The sequence below is a fragment of the Colius striatus genome, chromosome 5 (assembly GCF_028858725.1).
Source record: "Colius striatus isolate bColStr4 chromosome 5, bColStr4.1.hap1, whole genome shotgun sequence".
Classification (NCBI taxonomy): Eukaryota; Metazoa; Chordata; class Aves; order Coliiformes; family Coliidae; genus Colius; species Colius striatus.
The window spans coordinates 8,217,884-8,238,084 of record NC_084763.1 but is presented as its reverse complement, the minus strand read 5'-3'; the positions used below and the strand labels follow the sequence as shown (position 1 = coordinate 8,238,084).

The window sequence follows — 20,201 nt, the reverse complement described above, 5'->3', positions numbered from 1 at the left end:
CTACTCTGGAAAAAACCACATTCCTTCAAAATGTCAGAAAAAATGGAAAATAAACACTGGTTTAGGGATTAGTATTCATTCTGAAGACTCGAAAGAGACTGGTCTTCCATTTTATAACAGGATGGCTGAATCACTTTAAACTGCAGCCCAGTGTCAGAGTAGTCTGTAACTTTGTAGGCAGCAGGTAATACCTCAGTATCCTGAGGACTCCTGTCTGTGTTGACTGATCCCTAAGGGAAAACACCTAAGAAACAGAACAAGCAGATCAAGTCTTACGCAAAGCTCCACCTCTCTGCCCATCAATATTAACAGTGTTATAAATCCGACATTTGTCTTTGGCGTTTCTAAGTCATTTTTCCAATTGCACAAGTGATCGTGATGACAAAAAGCCATTTCCACAGGTCAGTCGCAGTACAGCCTCTCTTCAGTTTTGTATGGTGCAACTGGTTGTGGATTTTGAGACAGTGAAGGATTGCATGAGTCATCTGATGCCATCACTCCATGGTGTGGTTACACCAAAGAATGATGCAGTGTGTTTGGACCACATTGGTTCTTGATGAACCACAGATGTTGTTTTGATTTCATGAGATCCCAAGTCTGGGCAGTAGAAAGCCTTTTTTCAATGTAGTGGATATTTGTTCTTAAGAAGTCCTAAAAGTTAGGAGGAGCTCTCTGTTTGGGAGGAAGTTCTACCAAATGGAGTTTGCTCCACCAGCGGGTGGTTTCCTCCTAAATCCCATGTGAGCCATCAGCAGATCAAGTGGGCTGAGGTAGAGTGGGAATGCACATGATGCCTGAGGAACCAGAGAAGTTAGAAACAACATACACTTCTGTCTCTTTACTTTGAGCCTAGACCTTACTAACTGAAAATTGATTTGCCCAAAAAAGTATCAATAATCTCTGTGTGGCTTCTTTCTAGAAATTTTCACATTTTATGGCAGTAATTAACCCTCCTCTTAACAGGTTCAAAAGAAGCCAAAAGTTAAACCACGACAGCTCTGTCTTGTCTGTTCCAATGAGCTGCAGTAGAAAGTGGCAGAGTTTGGCCACGAGAACACCTTGAATCTGTAGGAGTTAGAACATCACCATGAAGAAGTAAACCATTTTAATGGCAGACTTCTTTGGGCAGCAAGGAAATGGTACTGCTTTTGCCTTAGACATACATCTTCTGGGTCTAATAAGTGTCTTTCAGCATGTGGCAACAGCACTGCTCAACTCAGCAGGAAAACAAGGCAACCAGCAACTCTGACGTGCTTTTTGAGGATCTGGCAAGGAGGTGGTGGTAAAAAAACACACCAAAACAACCAAAACCAGTAAAATCTCAACATTTGACTCAACTCCCAGCACTTTCTCTTGGCTTTGAGCTCTAGGGCAGAAATGGAGCAACTTGAGATGTTCGTGCCAGCAATGAAGCAGAAGTACATTGGACATGAAAGCTGTTTCCAGTGAGAGACAAATACCACTCAGTTCTGCCAAACCAATCATCAAATGTCACTCAGAGGTATCATCCCTACCCCTGTAACTCAAAAAAAAGAGAACACCACATACAGTCATCTTGCAACCACAACACCATCCTCCTTTGCAGGAAAACTGTGGGATATAGTGAGGCTAAAGCTTAAAAATACATACATCAGTTGAATTACTTATCAATTATTTACTAATCAAATCTTTACTTTGAAGGGAGAGAAGAACAAACAGTAACTCACTGGAGATATTGTTAATCGAAGGATCGCTCCATTTTTTATTTCATTACGATTCTGAAAGACAAAAATCCAAAAGGTTTTATGAAAACAAGGATGAAACATGCATCGAGCAGAATGCCACACTAAACCAGTCAGTAATAGCACATTCCCCTGGTTGCATGCAAAAGCTTCCCTCTTTCACTTGTAAGTTAACATCCATACTCAATCTTCCCCACTGAGGCATACTAACATTATTTTCAAGAAACAAGTGGCTGTTGATGAGATATTTAACAAATCTGAACCCTTTGAAGAATGACTTCAAGTCTTCCCAAGTTTAACTTCCACTGTCCACTTCTCAATATTTCTTTTAACTCTACTGTCCACGGTGTCTGGCTCTGGTATTGTGCTACATAGTTGAGGAGTTTCTAAGTTTGCTGAAACCTGTCATTAAACATCTGCAGGATTTAAAATTTATCCCACTGGCTCTCCACTTTCTATAAATAAGAACATACTGACTTAAAACCACTGGAACCAACCCACTGAGCTTTGCCACCACGACTCTGCATTCTCCCTCAAAGTACAAAAAAAAGAAGGCATCGCTGTTAGCAGTGAGTAAAGTTCAAACATGCCATAAATCATTCTCCTTACCCAGCTGGCAGAAAGATGCAGCATTAAAACATTTTCTTTTGGTTAAGCTCACGTCATGTGTTCAATTAAACTCAAGCTGGGGTAGATGAAAAAGCTGCTATGGCATAAGCTATGGTGTACGCTCACCAGATGTCCACAACTTTGTGGTCGGTGCCCCTATGCATGGTCTTCCCCTGTGGTAAGTGCAGGGGAGCCTGCCTCTCCTTCAGCAAGCCACCTCCTGTTCACCCCAGGTTGGGAGAATACAGTGCCTAGCACAATGAACATACCAACAGGTACCGACTTTACACAGCACAAGGCATAGTCACAATTCTGTTCATGGTTCAACAGCTCATTCAGGGGCCAGTACTCTATTTGTCAAAGGAACTGGTGGGATCCTTAACAGTTTGAGAGAAGAGAGCTAATTTTGTTCTGAAGACCACACTGTATGCTTTCTGCAGACTGGTGTTTAGCCAATTTTTCCCCAAATCATTTCATCTTTCTTGTTCCTGTTCTGGTACATCTCCAATCCAAAATGCTAAAAACAGGACAAATCTTGCCTGAAACCAGGTCAAGCAGTCCCAAAATAAAACTTCAGTACGTTGTCTCTTTCTTGGTATCCAAGTCATCTGTGAGATTGGTTCTAGCTACCTACAAGATCCCTCACCGCCCACAAAGACTTCTTCACTCTAACTGAAATAATTGAACTGCCAGACAACACAGGGGGTACAAGGGAGAAATTATTTTACGGTGCCTTTGCTTACATATGCAACCAGCTCATCTCAGCCCTCAACAGCCTCCTCCTACCACAACAGCTATAGGGAGGCCAGCCAGGCTTTACTCAAGAGAGGGGCAAAAAAGGGTGAGCAACTATCCCACCACACTAACAAAGTGCCAGATTTTCTCCTCTTGTAGTAAATCAGCACCAGACCCAACTACATTTCATCATGTCTAAGGAATCTGTATGAAGTGGCAAGAGTGCATTTGTGTGGTTTAATCCAAAGCAGTGTTGAAACAAACTCACTTTGCAAACAGTTGTGGTGGGTTAGTTGCTACCATCTCCTGGGCTTGTGGAACTGAATAAAAGCAATTGCTTCAGGATGGTCAGCATAGCTAAATCTAGTTCCATCAACAGCTTTGACTGAGTCCCTGGACCCCAGTTGTATCAGGCCACAGGTATGTGCATGTACACATACACACAAGGTTCCATGAGCTTTACCTGGAGGGTACCAAATCCCAGCATGCAACATTAAAGGACTCAGAAAACACTTATAAATTGTCCTAATTACATTCAGAAGTGACAGTTCACTGATATCCTTATGAAAATATTGGAGATGAGTACATAGGCTGCTCTTAAAAGTAAATAACACACACAGAGGGCTCCCTTTTCCACTTCAGATCAGCTCTGGCACTGGACAGACTTCTTGGTGTGTTCATCTCACCACCTCACCAACCTGGCAGAAACTAGCCCCATCAGGAAAGAAAGGAGTTTTCTGTTGGGTTAATAAACAAATGAGATCTGCAAGGGTTCAGCTCTGGTGCAATCCCAAGAAAGATGGTGGAACTACATCTTTGGGAGCAGGAAAACAATGGAGGGAAAGAGGAGAGATGAAGCATGACGAGGAATTACACCTTCCCATTTTGGGAGCAGCAAGCTGTCAACCACTGTCTGAATTCCATTATTTCACAGTTGCTCCAGGCTGAAATCATGCTCCACAGTATGTTCAACTGCAGCAGTTTTGCCACAAGGTGAAACCCTAATCTACAAAAAGATGGGCTTAACTTGACGTACTCTCTATAGTGTCGTGCACGTAGGCTAAAGAAATAAACCTCTAATTAAATAAGGACATTTATAGATTGCACAGATTGAATCTACAACCAATCTAGCAAGTTTAAAACACCTTGACAAAAAATACATTATTTCTCTGTAGTCAGAGAAATCTTAGGCAGGAAAAGGGAAGCTGATAACCTGGTTGAAGTTCAAACACCCCATATGGATAAACCAGAGAAGTACCAGAGTGACCGTATGGCAGCAGGTGACAAATAAAAGAGAGGAAAAAACACAGAGAGTACATAAAAACATCACTGGAAGTTTTCTTTGGGGTCTTTTTTTTTTTCTTCTTTATCATGCCAAGTCTGAAACACCAAAGCTTTCAGACTCAAAGTTGCAACACCTGTCAGAGCTCACGGCACGCGAAGCCCAAGGACCTTTCATCGTGCTGGGCTCAAAGTGAAGTGCACAAGTCTGCCCTATACTGTAAACTCAGTCACTGCTATCTAAAGAGATAGCAAACCTGTCTTCAGCTCCTGATTTAGACAAAGGCTTAAGGAAAACTGCCAATGCCTTCTCTCTGAAAGTATTCAAAGCATCAAGCCCCTAACACAGCAGTCTTAACAGAACCTGAAAAGGGTTAGCTGTTCCCCAATAAAAAAATAAAGCCAGTGTTGCTTTTCCACTCTAAATAACGACTTACCTACCAAGAAATAATTAAGCCACAAGGATTTCCTATATTAACTGTGTGATGCAGCAGTCAGTGTGCTAGTTAATTCCAACCGCACCATTTACACACAGTTAATCTGCTTAGTATTAGGGACAGCATCCTGTGGATTTCTTTTCTGGGATGACAATGTCATTACAGCAGCCTGGCTTTGGCAATAGTACTCATAAGCACCAGTGTTATTCAGGACAGGGTTCACAACCACCTAATGTGGGAGGGACAGAAGAACAAGACAAAAAAAAAACCAAACAAAAAATACTCTTCCAAGACACTTCTGATCAGCTTCTCAAACATACATCAGGTTTGCAGATACTGTCCATGCTGTTGAGCTGTATCAGGAAAGGGTCACGATGGAAGCAGTGAAATGGTACTATTTGAAATGCCCCTAAAAGCCTCTCACCTGAATGTTACAAAGGGCTATGACAGCAGTTATACTATGGATACAAATAAGCCCCATTTGCAGTACTCTTATCTAGTAAGAGTTTACACTCAGAAGATGATTTTATTCTAATTGAGTGGGTAGTATTTCCAAGCCTCATACTGCAGCACGACACTTCAAGATGAGTTTTCAATCAGACAGACAAGTGCTATCATGAAAACACAAACAACAAAACATGTCAGGAAGTAGAAGATACCTGGATGGTTTGCCTTGTGTTCATGTCTCAGGGCTTTCTGACTTCCAGCTCTACCAGCTGAAGAAACATGACCCTACATTATCTGCCACTGGATTCCATTCCTTCTCAAAGCTCTGCCTTTACTATGCCATAGGCTGCTGTACCCAAAACACAAGCAGGAGCCTTGCATAGACTTGCAGTTATAAAAAGGCAAGCCCAGGACTTAAAAGAGTCCACCAAACCATGCAGAGGGATGAAGATACAAGAATTCACCTTCCTATCAAAACAGTCAATCCATTCATTCAGAGCTTTGCTGGGAGGAGTTATCAAAAACTTACCAAGAAAAACTAGAAGTTTATTTTGCCACGCATTTGTCTTCTCAATGTAATAATCTGTTATACCCAGCAAAACGCTTCAAGATACATCTCACCGCAACTGGTTGGAATGGAATGTTTTCTTAACATATTTGAGGAAGGCATAGAAGCGTTGGTTCCCATGGTTATAGCTCGCTCAGCACTGTTCTTTTACTTTGACCAAACAGCTTCCTTCAGAATTCTTTAACTAGGCTCAAGAATAACAGCAAGAACTCTAAAATTCTTCACATGTTTATATTGCTAAGTAATAGATTCTTTTCTATTTCCATACTACTCGTATTTTATTACAACTTCCCCCAAATTGACAAAACAACAAAAAAAATAGAGCTAAGAAATACTCTTTTAAGTTGCAGGAAAGAGTAGCAAGTTCTTCTTGACAGATCTCCCTTAAAGCAGAAGATATCACTTTGCCACAACACAAGAACTTCATGAGTCCATATGCCAGCGCACTGTGGGCAAGTCTGCTCTTGACATCATAAGGACACAGTAGCATCAAGGAAAATGCAGAGAAAAGGCAAGCAAAATGCTCAATGGGATTGAGCAGCAGTCTCATAAGGCAAGGGCTCCTCAGTTTGGAGGGAGATAAAGGCCACAGGAGGGCAAGTAGTGGAGAAACTGTTAACAAACCGTGCAGTATGAGAACTATGGGGTACTTGATGAAAGCAATATGGGAACAGTTTAAAGCAGAGGAAAAACACCCCTCTTTAGCAGATAGTGAACTACTTGAGCTTCCTGTCACAACAGTCTGTGAAAGTAAGCAGTATCAGCAGGTTCAAGAAGAGATGAAAGAATTTCATGGCCTTCATAAGGGACATTAAATGGACCAAGTGTAGATATAGCCTCCAGGACCTGCATTACAACAAAAGTGAATGCTGAAGAAACATGAAGGGAGTGAAAGCCACCATCAGATCACAACACTGAATGGCACTTGCTGCTTCTACTGTAGCTGTAAATAGACTATGAGCTTAGATATAACATTTGGCTGACTTGATAGGAAATCTTAAGTTCATTTTTAGTCACCAAAAACTTCGATGAGAGCCGAGAGATAAAGGTAATTATCAACACCCTTGGCACGACAGGACTGAACTGCTTTAGAAGAAGAAATACTGGGGCAAATAATCTGGTGATACAATTCCTTTTCTGGAAAGCTGATGGAAACAGGGAGAATGTCTTCTAGTTTTTCATGTTAGAATTTGATGGTAACATTTTCCTTTAAAAATTAAATGTTGGTGGTTTGGCTGAGATTTCTCAAAGGATGAAGTTTTTTTGCATGCTGTTTATCTACTCTTATTCCAGGATTACAGAAACTAGTAAATAAACCAGTGCTGTAGTTTCAGGGGATAACTAATCCAGAGCAACTCTGCAGCCCACAAGAAGTACAATTCTGAATATATCCTTCTAGTATGTGGGCTCCCACTTTCTGTACCTTGGATCTACCAGACTGCAGCAGCACAGCCAACCACCTAAACTTAAAAAAGGTTAAAGTTACCTCTTCCTCTCCTTTGTCCATTCACAAAAAGAAGGAAAAAAAATAAAACACCCTGAAATTCCAGAGTTTTCTTTAGTCAGAACCATAACTTGAACCAACTCGCTCTCCAGCAGCAGTCACTAGGATGCTAATGAAGTGAAGGGAATGAGGCAATGCAGGGGAAAAAGAAAGCTCAGCTATCTTCTTCTCCAGCACCCCACAGTAATGCCATCTTGAATGCCACTGACACCACATCCTAAAACAAAAGAAAGTCCGTGCTTTGCATGATTTACTCATCTTCAGGCGCTGTGATCTACAGGGACGATGTTATCAGATACCACTTGCTCTGCAGAGCACCAGTAGTATTACACTGTGGGCAGACATCCCTCTGACACATTAGAACAAGTTACACAGAAGTTATTTTTAACCTGGATCAGTTCCCCAATTCGAGCAACCACACATTCAGATGTACCAGTACCAAGGAAAGGGTGGGCAGATTACAAGCAACCCCATCATCCTCTGATAAGTTGGAACATAAGAGCTGAACTCTGCAAAAATAAACATCAGGAAATGACACCGTTTGCTGGGCTCACGTTGTCATTGGTGAGATCATGCAGGGCAATTGGAACAGGGAACTGGTATGGACACAACAAGAAAGTCCAAGACAAATAAGGATTATCAAGTTGAAGCCAGTTCTTCAATGCATTCACCCAGTGCACCGCTGAGGACTCAGTGCAGGAGTAGCAGCTCCTGAAGCAGACGCTGCTGCTAAGAGAAATAGCTGAAGACTCAAGCCAAGACTGTGGCTCACAGTCATTTTTACTAAATCAAAGTACAGCTTGCTACACAGCATTGCTTTTCAGTCTCTTGCTCGTTTCTGTTACTGTTTTTATGTGACATAAGCAGCTGTTTAACTAGTTGATGAGTCAACAGGGAACTAAACTAGCTGAAAATTTTGTCATTTTGGGGTTTGTCCAGTTTGGAAGGTAAAAGACAGGAATAAGCACTGCAGGAAAGCAAGCCAGTTCCTTTTGCAAACACTAGATTTGGAATCACACAGAGAACCTGTTTAAGGCAAAGCCTGCAGGTGCTTGTGCTTCCCTAACATGTACATTGTACTCCCACTCGTTGCCTGAGCCCTTTCTCACAGACAGAGAGAGACTGCAGGTAAAACATCCCTTCTCCATTTGTGACTATACTCAGAATTTACCAACAAATTCATTCACCATCAGCCTAAGACGTTACATAAGCAACTGAGGGATGTATCAGCTTACAGCTGTTGAAAGGAGCAAAGTTTCATTTCTCTTCCTACCACTAACTTCTTCCTTCTCTGCAGCCCGTTCCTGGACATGATTCATCGTGCCTGTCTCATCCTTACCTCAGGGAGATTTTTTATTAGGCAAATTTAATTAAGTGGCACAAAATTATCCCTCTCTGCCCTTGCCACCACCTCCAAAAACTGTCAGAAATGCTGTAGCCAGTTGAAATGAAGCAGCAGGATCTCTTGTGAAAGAGGAGAAGTCAGAACCATCTCCTTTCAGCAGTGAGCTGTGATGTCCGTTCACCACACCTTGTAAAACTACCTTAAGTATGAAGACAGCTGACAGAGCATTTTTCTGCCAGCCAGATCTTACACACAACTGCTATTAGCCAAATCCAGTCACTCTGTGCCTTTGGTATACCATACCTGTTCTTCAAGTGCTGTGAGAGAAAACTTGTGACTACTTGCATACCTAAATAACAAACTAAATTCAAGACAATAAATGTCTATGCAGCTTTAAAAAACGAACCTAAACAAACAAAACCCAACAAAGATGAGCTGATCTATCTCATCAGCCTTGATGTGGAATGAAGGAATTAAACAGAAGATATTATAGAGAATCACAGAATCTTAAGGGTTGGAAGGGACCTCGAAAGATCATCCAGTCCAACCCCCCTGCCAGAGCAAGACCACCTAGAGTAGGTCACACAGGAACTTGTCCAGATGGGTTTTCAATGTCTCCAGAGAAGGAGACTCCACAACCCATCTGGGCAGCCCCTGCCAGTGCTCCCTCACCTCAACAGGGAAGAAATTCTTCCTCGTACTTCTTTGGAATCTCTTGTGTTCCAGTTTATACCCATTGGCCCTTGTCCTATCATTGGCCATCACTGAGAACAGCCTGGCTTCATCCTCCTGACACCCACCCTTTATGTATTTGTAAACATTAATGAGGTCACCCCTACGTCTCGTCTCCTCCAGGGAACTAAAGAGCCCCAGCACCCTCAGCCTTTCATCAGAAGGGAGATGCTCAACTCCATCACCTTTGTGGCCCTGTGCTGAACTCTCTCCAGCAGCTCCCTGTCCTTCTTGAACTGAGGGGCCCAGAACTAGACACAATATTCCAGATGTGGTTGCATGAGGGCAGAATAGAGGGGGAGGAGAACCTCTCTCAACCTACTGCCCCAGGATGCCATTGACCTTCTTGGCCATGAGGGCATGTTGCTGACATATTGTTGTACCAAATATTTTAAAGGGAAGAATTAAACAGAAGAATTAAGCTATTCATGGTGAGGCCAGGAAGTATAACTGGTTGACATGACAAAATAATTTTATTTGAAAAATTAAACATAAACCTGAAAGTTCTCTAAAATGAGTCTTAAAAGCTAGGACTAATTCGCCCAGAGAAGGATGACCACTGTTCTTGAAATCAGCCTGCATGAGGAAGGATTCTAAGTGAATTAGAGTACAAATACTCAAGCTTTACTTCTGTTCATCAGAGAAATATACTCGTGTCCCCTGGTTTTTACTGGAGTCCGCCGGGCAGCGTTACCAGCATCCATCATGCAGGCAGGAGCACGGCCGCTCTGCCTCCATGTGCTGCCCTTATTAGGAATTTCTGCAGGGCTGTGCAGATGCCCCAAAATAGTAAGAAACATCTTATCAAGAATAACAGAAAATGGCAAATGAAAGGAACAGATCACTTCATGAATTTCTCCAGTTCCCAGCCTCCACGCTACTTCTCATTTCAGCTGCTTACAAAGTACCACGTCTGTCAGTGCATCAGGGACATTCATTATTGAGAACATTTACTTTCAACTCATTGAAGTACAATTAATGAGTGAAAACAGACAAATACTAAAAATGTGGAAGACAAAAAACAAAACCTTCAGAAAACCCCAATCCTACAAGTGGCTCATTTCTTGTCCTGTCATTTGCATACACTCCCACGCAGGGAGCCTGTAATGGCATGGTGCAATTTCACATGAATATACAATTACAGGTTGTATTCAGCAAAAAATAGGTCACAAGCAAAAGCACCTTTGAGAGAGAACAAGCACGGGGGGCTCTACCCAGGTTCTCAGCTTGGGGAAGGCAGGGGGTAGAAGGACGTCTGTCTGCAAACGCAGCAAAGAGCTGAGTAATGACGATGAAAGTAAAGTGAGGGCAGCTCCATTTGCAAAGCAGCACTAAAAGTATCAAAACTGATGGATAGAATTCAGTGTCTGCTCTCGTCCCTTTTATGCAGTAGGAACAGATGAATGAAAGGGAAATGTGGGAGTCAGGAAAGAGGGAGAAAAAAAATCTCACAGGGAGACTCCAGATAACACAACGAAATTGTGTCTGAATAAAAAGAGCTGCAGTCAATACACAGAAAATGTAGTGCCCTTAAATTTAAAAGGTAATAGTAAAAAAAAGGCACCAGTATCATCACCGTGTGCTGAACACAGGTCAGAGTTGGCTCACAAAGCCCTTCACAGCAAGACTTAGTCAGCCTTTTATTCCTGATAGTTGCTCAGATGCAGGGTTAAGAGCCACTGCATTCTGCCTCTAGCAGTGAAGTCAGGTTGAAGACTGTTCTTTCTCAGTCCCACACTCCTGCAAGCCCCCCTTGTTGTTAAACTTTGTGACATCTGCAGGTGTGACTAACCACAAAACCCCTTTGAGGCAGTGCTGTCATCTAAACACAACGCATCTAGAGCCAGACCTTGTCTGTAAGGCTAAGGATGAGCAGTGACAAGAGAGCAGGCATACCCACCACCATGCTGCATGAGCCCTTTGGATGCCTGTCCTTACACTCCTAGCACTGCCAGCAGAAGAACACAGCAGACAGACATCCAAGCTGTGGTTTTCAGCCCAGGAACATACGTAGCACTCAAAATTATAGAGCCACTTTCTACTCTTCATATAGCATTTTCTGTTCTAAACTTGTGCTTGTCTGGGCTACAGTGTTCCAGACATCCTGGTTCAGAAGCCAGGCTTCTAGATGTTTGACCTACCAAAGAAATGCTCATTCAGGATAAATAAGGCCTTTAAATATAAAGATACATCTAGTAATGTAATTAAAAAGGGAATACATTGCAGTCAAAACACCAGCTAGGCTTGAGCTTAGGCACTATGCCTGCTTGGCTTTCTTGTTCACATAACCTCATATTTTATTTCTCTCCTCTAAAATCCATAATCAGCAATTTCCACTTGCACTTTCATGGGCACAGACAGAGCCAAGCCAGAACTCCAGAGGCAGCACCCTAAACTGCATCTGCTGTGATAAGCCCTATCCTCTAGCAGGAAACCTGGTTGAGTCAAGAGCTGTTAAGAAACTGCTCTTGTAAGCCTGAAAGAATTATTGCTACTCCTAAAGAAGCATTTCTCCAAATGATACAGGCAAAAAACCCCACCCCAAAACCCGATACAACTGTTTGGGCGTTGTTTGTATTTATGTACGGTATAATCGGGAAATATAGGTCAGCTACAAAAGACAGAGTTCCGCATATGACAACCAAAACACAGATGCGCTGTTTGCCACCCAAAAACAAAATTGTAATTGTAAGCCATGTGTTGACAGTCCCACATTTGTAACGTTTGCACTTCAAAGTTTCTTGTGACTTCGTACAAGGATTCATTAATTGCTTTTCTGTCTGGTAACTTTAAACATGGTGAGACCTTAAAAACAAAGCACCTCTACCTGAAAGGTCATCACTCAGTAGTCATAGAATGGTAGGGCTTGGAAGGGACCTTTAGAGATCATCCAGTCCAACCCCCCTGCAGAAGCAGGTCCACCTAGATCAGGTCAGTCATCCGGGCTCTGCAGAAACACGACCTACACATAACGTTTTCTGCATATGTACAGACATAAAATTCAGCTTCGAGAGCACTGAAAAATATTTCCTTGTTAGAAGCTGTCAGCAGCACAAAGCAAGCTCTGCTCGTGTCCTAGTAAAAGGCAGACTGGAGTAACGTGGGCTTTAACAGCACTATGGCTTCATTGAAGTGCATGTGTTTGTCCTCATGCCTGGTGTTTTTCATGTTTTAATTCAGACAGCAACAATATCCAACTGCCTAGAGATGAGAGAAAGTATGTAGAAGGGGTGATGGCCTATATAAGCCTCTCTTTATAGCCACTATCCAATAAGCAGTGATAAACAGTGAACAATATCTAATAAAAGTCACAGACATCTGAGTAATACTGGTGGCATTTAGAGTTCTTCTCTCTTATTTATGTGACTCAGAGTCAGACACTCTGCATATTTTCAGTAGGGAATAAACAAACTCAAAGTCCTTTCTGCAGTACAATCCCAAATGTTCCAGAAGACCATCATTTTCCACTCTTACTGCAAGTTAGAGGCAGCCAAAAGCCATCAGACTTCCTTTTGTGCAGAACTGAAAACGTTTCTCTTCTCCAAAGCTGCGGGATCTCACTCATCAAAAGCAGAGGTAAAGCCTGGAAGATTCCTCCAACTACATCGAGACAAATCCCTTTAAGAAGCCCTAGTGCTCGCTCAATCTTGGCTTCTTGGAAATACTCACTGTACAATCCGAGTTTAAATGCCAACATGCAAGTTCAATTGTGTCTGGCTTCTGGGAAATAGTCACTGTACAATCAGGACTTAAATGCCAACAGGCAAGTTCAATTGTGTCTGGCTTATTGGAAAATGTTGTGTCACAATTCAGGGCAATTAGCAAAACAGTCTTGCTTATTAAATTTGGGTGGAGGCACAACACAGGAGGTAAAACACAGCAGCCAAGAATTACTTCAGCAGTTTTCCTTGTGGTGGCCTTTGGAGTGTCTGTCAACTGAAATGTGAAAAGAAAGGAGGAAAAAACCCTCAGACACACAAGGGGAGAAGGGGGAGATCCCAAAAGCAACTGTGACACTGAGAAGGTTGACTGAGGTGACAAATAGTTAAAATAAAGCTGAAACTGGTCTGCATCGTTATCTTATGAGCAACTACACTAGCTGTCCTGCTAAATTTAGTCTTTCTAAATGCTTAACTGGGTCTAAGCCCCCTTTACTTCCTGGAATTACAGCAGCTAGTTCATTACTTAGCTGTATTTAGGAGGTCCTAAACAACTGTGAAATGTAAAATAAACCCAAAAGACTTAAGAGTAAGCCAAACTAAACTGATAACAAGGCCAGCAAGAGGTATCTACGTCTATGCAGCTAAACTCAGGTCTATTTAACTCAAAATTCACTGAGGTCAGGGAACCTGCATGCGGATTTCAGCAGGTTTTGCACGGTGCTCTGTTCCTGTTGCCAAGAAGTGGTACCTCTGCAGCACTGATGTGTACTTCCAAACACATCTTTTCTTCTGTAATTCCAGCAATTCTCTCAGTAATGCCAGGACTGAATGTACTGCTTGGTCTTGTTCAGATGAGCATGTCCCAGTTATTTAGACAAGACATTCCATCTTTATTACAGCTACAGCCATTTTGTTACTTTGTGCCTAATAGTCAGCGTTAGAAGGGACACCTAGAGATTGTCTAGTCCAAATCCCCTACTAAAGCAAATCACTGCATCACTTCATGAATCACCTATTGCCATGCTCTCTGGGGACCAAAAAAATAAGCCAGCATAGCATACAGAACTGGAAAACACACGAGACATCAAGCAGGGAGGAGTAGCAAGTATTACACAGCCCCTGAAACTTATTTCTACCTGATTAGCCAAAAAGGGAAGTGACACACACCAAAGGCCTCCTCAGACTTCAAAGAGTCCTTTGTGTTTTGCATATTTCAATTTCCTGTACACCACTTGTCAGCAGAATACTAAACACACACAAATACCAAAGCTCAAGGGCTCATGCTGAAGTCTCAGATTCAACAGATGTCAAGGCCTTGGCATGTTCAAACTTGTATTTGCCTTTTCAAACTGAAGAAATCTGTGCAAATTCATTAAGTCAGGTCTCCCAAAATCTACCCTCTCGTCAGCATTTCAGAAAATACTCTGTATTTTTATACATTAACTTAAAATAACATGTTGATTGGCAATGCAGGAATCATGGCAGATGATTTACCTACCTTCTCTGTGATGTAGAAATTAGAACTATCAGCATGCTGCAGTGCAAATTGATCGTGATTTGCAAGAGACCACCTTAGAAACAGGAAAATAAAGTAATCACAGAAGGAAATCTTAAAAACTCAGTAAGTACCTTTTACCTAACTTTACTATGTTCAAACAAATGCCTGGCATTCCCATGTTGTTCTCACACTGTTCTGTGGCTTTCAATGATGAGTTCCAAAGTTTAAGATAAAAGCATGCTTACAAAGAGGAAACTTCAATACAAGTGCATCCTATAAATGACACTTTCACTTTGCCTATGTGAAACAAAGCCCTCAACTTGACCATGGTCAAGAAAGGCATGGGGACAGAGAAGATAAATGACTTTTGTTGCTACAGTGACATTTAACTGCTCCAAAAATAAGCTGATAATCTGATATTTATTCTATATTTACAAAAGATAGCAAGCATCATTTTTGCCTGTACTAAGCAAGATCACTAAATCATTAAAACAGACCTAAAAAATTTACTGTGCCAAGGTTTTATTCTAGCTTATACAATACCTATTGAACATAAAGTATTAAGTTTATATATTTCATTAAGCATTAAATACTTGGCAGCAACTGGATTAAGACAAACTACTTTCTCCTGTGTGGAAGCACTTGCTTAAAACAGTATTTTTGTCCTCAAATATTAACATTTTAAACTGAAGCAAGGTATTTCTCTCAGCCAATTATTAGTCCATACTGGAGGACCTGTGGTGAACATTTGAGTTTCACATGAGCAGCCACATCAAATGGATCAGCTTACAGTAGCCACTAGACTCAGTGCTCAAAAACCAAAGCCAAGGTCAGGACTTTAGTTCCTTAATCCATGAGTTGCCGGCACCACAAGCATAAAGTGAGCAGATAAAATGCATTTCTGTGCAGAAAGGCAATAGTCTGAAGGAGAGACACCCCCCATGATGGAGCTGCTTTGTTAGGAACCTCATCTGCCAAGTAATTAATCCAAAATATGCTGCAAATTCAAAATCTGAAGGTAAAACCACCACAAGATTTAAGAAACTAATGACAAGTCATACTGATCTCTAGATTTGCTTCAGAAAAAAAAAAAATCCCTCTTGGTTGGTTTAATAAGGCAAAAAGTACAGTATCTAGCACATACTAAAGGGCAGAACTTACCCATCGCAGACTTCTTTTATTATTGAGGACAGTGGCTTTTTCTGGTTAAAGAGAAACAAAACAAAATATCACTGAACTGGAACAGCCCTGAGCTCTTCAATTAAGATTCCAAAATGATTGACTTCAAAGAACAAAACAAGTTGGTAGTATTTCATTTTTCAATATCAAGCTTGATAGAACTCCCACATTTTTGGCTGTTTTGTTCTGAGAATCTATAAAGAAAGCAATTCTACACACATGTGTGATGACATTATCTGTCCTTTTTGTCAGCGTTAGCCCAGACAGCATCAACTCAGCTTCTCAAGTGAGAAATCAAAGGGCCTTTTGTGTACACTGAATCTCATTACCCAACAGAAGTAGAAAATTTAGCTATCAACCTGAGCATTTTCCAGGAACGACAGCTGAAGCAAGAAAGACATCCAATATTTTTAAACCTTCTTTTGTCCCTTTCAGATATGGTCACATGATGACAGTAATCCTCTCTCTTACATACACATATGCAGGTTCCTCTCTGAGTAAACACCAGCTGGAAGGTGTTAAGATCCCAGAGGTATCACTTCTGCTTTATCCTTTACATCTGTGAGCACGAGCGTTTGGACTGACTGAAAACCGCTCAGTTGCTCTGGGTCCCAGAATAGAAGGAACAGCCTAGTTTGGTGATGTTGCAACACTCTGAACATTGTTATAAACACAGGGTGCACTCACACAAGACTGCTGGCTAAAAGAAAATGCATTTTGTAACCCCAAACATAGACAAAATTGCATAGCAAAAAGAAAAAGACCGAATTTCACCAGTTAGGTGACTACCGAACCTTTTTCCCCTCCAATACTGGGTGACTACATGATGTCATGATGGGGGTTGGACTAGATGATCTCTAAAGGTCCCTTCCAACCCCTACCATTCTGTGATTCACACATGCTGCTCTGTGAAAATTCCCCAATCACCTAAACAGCACAGGAGCCACCTAAACAGCAATGGATCATCTTTCTACTTACTTCCAAGAATTACAGTTCACTGAATTCTTAAAAGGCAAACACAAGGAATGAAATACAAAAAACTCATCATGCAACTGTCCATAAACCAACACTTTTGTTAAAACAAGCTGCTTCTCTTTAATGTTTACAGAAAAGTGACTTGGTTAATATTTAACTCAGTAGCAGGGTGTATTGTTTGGAGGAAGAATTATTTTTCCCTTGAATTTGTTTTCTGAACTGCATCACTGCATAGACAGAAAGCCAGAGATGGAGCTCCATGGTCAGGTCAGGAAAGGATTTGTTATTTGAACAGTCATAGAATCACAGAATCTCAAGGGCTGGAAGGGGCCTCAAAAGATCATCTGGTCCAACTTCCCTGCCAGAGCAGGACCAGCTAGAGTAGGTCACACAGGAACTCATCCAGGTAGGTTTGAATGTCTCCAGAGAAGGAGACTCCACAATTCATCTGGGCAGCCCCTTCCAGTGCTCCATCACCTGAACAGGGAAGAAGTTTCTCCTTGTGTTTCTTTGGAACTTCTTATGTTCCAGCTTGTACTCGTTGCCCTTTCCCCTTTCATTGGCCATCACTAAGGACAGCCTGGCTGCATCCTCCTGACACCCACCCTTTAGGTATTTGTAAACATTAATGAGCTCACCCCCCAGTCTCCTCCAAGCTGGAGAGCCCCAAACCATAACACAAGATCATTTAAATCAAACACGAATAAAAGCATTTGCTGAAAGGAGCCTGTCCCCCCTTGTCATACTATCTCAGTCCCTGGTTTCCATCCTTCCTCTTTCACTGCCCACTGCTATTTTCACATGACCATCCAGATGAGCCACACTAGGGAACTTGATCAAACTGAAAATTGGCCCAGTAAAAAGGAATGAAATAGATTTCATCTGGATTGCCTCACTTGACTCACTGTGTGCCTAAATGACCAGCAAATACTGGTACACAGCAGAAAAGGCAAGAAGTGTGAAACTGTTCCCTGCTGCCACAGCCAACATCCTTTTCTCCACGGCAGCTTCTCCCTGTTGCACTGGCTCAGCTGTTTGCATAGCCATAGCCAGGCTGCAGCCAAACAGAACAGGCAGATCATGTGAGAAAGAAAAAAAAAGATGGTTTTCTTCCCTACATTTTTTTAGCCTGATCAGAGGACAAATAGAGGACAAAGAGTAGCTGCCTCTCCTCCACACTATTTCCCATAGGAACCATAGTTTCCCATCAGAAACTATGACAAAAAAGAGACTTTAACAACCCAACCTGGCAATAATATAAATAATGGCAAGGCTGGACACAATTACTTTCCAAATCATTATTTCACTGAAGTCCTCTACACCAACAGCTTTTATGTCCTCTCTCAATCCTGCTCATCTCCCTCACCCTTTTCCTATTCAATACCACCTTTGCATTATTATATGACATTATTTGAAACTAAAAACTTGGATAAAACAACATAGAAACACAGCACTAGGAACCTGTAAGGAACAGTTACAGAAAAGTACAAAGGATCTTCAGCAATAAAAATGATTAAAGCAGCCAGCCCTTCATGGTACTGATTTGTCCTCCTGTGGCACTACTGCTAAAGCACTGATGTGACTAAGCACAACTCAGTTAGCAGCGACAGGATGTGAGGAAGTGGAACACTTCTGGGATACAGAGTTTGCAATTAGTAATCTGATAGCACTTTACAAATTAACAAATGTAAAATAAATACCACTGCAATCCTATTAAGCTGCTGCTCCTAATCATCCCTTGGGCTGAGCTCCCCCTACGTACAGATCTCCAGACAGAATTCCTTCCCCTTCCCTACCAAGGAGATGAATTGCCAGCAGCACAGGCAGACATAGCAGTAAGTGGGATGTTGCTGAAAACAAGCAAGGGTTGCATGACTCTGCATGATGCTCTCTCAGAGTTGTATCAGTGCTTAGGTAACAGTGAGAGGACACGACTGTTTACTGTATGTATAGGAAAAAGGTTAGTGTCAGGAGATTGGGACATGCCTCTTTTCTATAGTAGATAGTAACAGGACAAGGGGTAATGGGATGAAGCTGGAACACAAAAAGTTCTACTTAAACATAAGAAAAAACTATTTCCCTGTTTCAGTGAGGGAGCCCTGGCACAGGCTGCCCAGGGAGGGTGTGGAGGCTCCTTCCTTGGAGGTCTTCAAAACCTGCCTGGACATATTCCTGTGTGACCTGATCTAGGTGAACCTGCTTCTGCAGGGGGGTTGGACTGGATGATCTCTAAAGATCCCTTCCAATCCCTACCATTCTGTGATTCTATGAATGCAGCAATACTAGAAGACAAACAAAAGTGAGTTGTCACATTTTTTCCTTCTTCAACCATGATAGCCTTTTTCCATCCTCCCCAGAGCAAACCCAGACCCAAAGATGCTTTTTTTAGTTGTTGATGCTTTTGTTTAGCTGTAAAGATCTGCCTGCTGTCAAAGAGGATGGGCTTGATGGTTTTTTGTTATTTCCATCTTCATTATGTGTATGGAAATCTACACTTTGCTGCATTTAGTTCTGAAAAGCCAAATTCACCTATTAGTTGATGTACTTCAAAGAATTCCTTACAATCAGACGGCTCAAAGATATTTCAAAGTTCATCAAAACCACTATTTTGTGATAGTGTATTTTAATTTGGGAGTTTTGCCTCTACATCCTTCCCTACACTAGTAAAATTGAAGTGTGAGTTATACACATGCTGAGATGCTCCTTTAGAGCTCTAAGAAGATCAAGCTGAAGCTTTAAGGCATGAAATAAGAGAGATTAAAGTAAATCTTACACTTCCTATAGGAGATAACCCTTTCAGCTAACATATCACACCCATCTGTGCTGAACACGTTGGTTAGTATGAAAGTTTTTCCTAGGGTTGGTAAAAAATTGATATCTGAAATCCAGTGGGAAATGATAATGGGACATTACAGCCTTGTGATTTACTGATCTGCACACATGGGGAGAATCCTGCCATTGACACCACACACAGGCAGCAGCACCAGAGTTGACCTGAATGTATATACCTTGTAAAGCTGTACCTGCATGACTGGTTAGTACAGATGTCTGAGATGCTGGCTAAGTGTAGCCTTAATAATACCCACCATGCAGTAATACCTGCACTACGTTTGTACTCTCCTGCATATGTCTCAGTTCACATCTCCAAGTTGCGTGTGCTAAGATGGACACAGATCCCTAACTTAATCTTCCTGAGCACCCATCCTTGCTTCTTGAGTAGTATTTTGTAGCACTCCTGAAGCAACTTGCAGAACACAGAGATTTCACATTCTGATTTCCTCACCAGTTTCATCCTTTCATGTCTACATCTTTGGCTCCCTATAGATGTGAACAGTCACCAGCAAGCACCAAGGTTCTGCATGCAAGAGTATAAGCTGGGTAAGTCGAAGATACTGTTTTGTTCAAGGGAAATTGAGGGAAGAGCAAAAGAAAGCTAAGAACATTCAATGCTGACTAAGCCCCTAGGGTCCAGGACCAGCTACCAGTACAGTAACCTGGGTTTAAAGCA

At 41.8% G+C, this 20,201-nt stretch overlaps 1 protein-coding gene across 5 annotated transcripts in view; it reads right to left on the bottom strand.

Annotated features, from left to right (window-relative positions):
• Positions 1–20,201, bottom strand: part of ELMO1 (engulfment and cell motility 1) — a 309,377-nt gene that overhangs the window by 230,741 nt on the left and 58,435 nt on the right. For all 5 annotated transcript variants that reach the window (XM_061996717.1, XM_061996716.1, XM_061996714.1 and 2 more), the window contains 3 exons: positions 15,701–15,741; positions 14,540–14,612; positions 1,707–1,757 (listed from right to left, as the gene is read on the bottom strand). In XM_061996717.1, the coding sequence (XP_061852701.1) occupies positions 1,707–1,757; positions 14,540–14,612; positions 15,701–15,741 (165 nt within the window). The remainder of the gene's footprint in view (positions 1–1,706; positions 1,758–14,539; positions 14,613–15,700; positions 15,742–20,201) is intronic.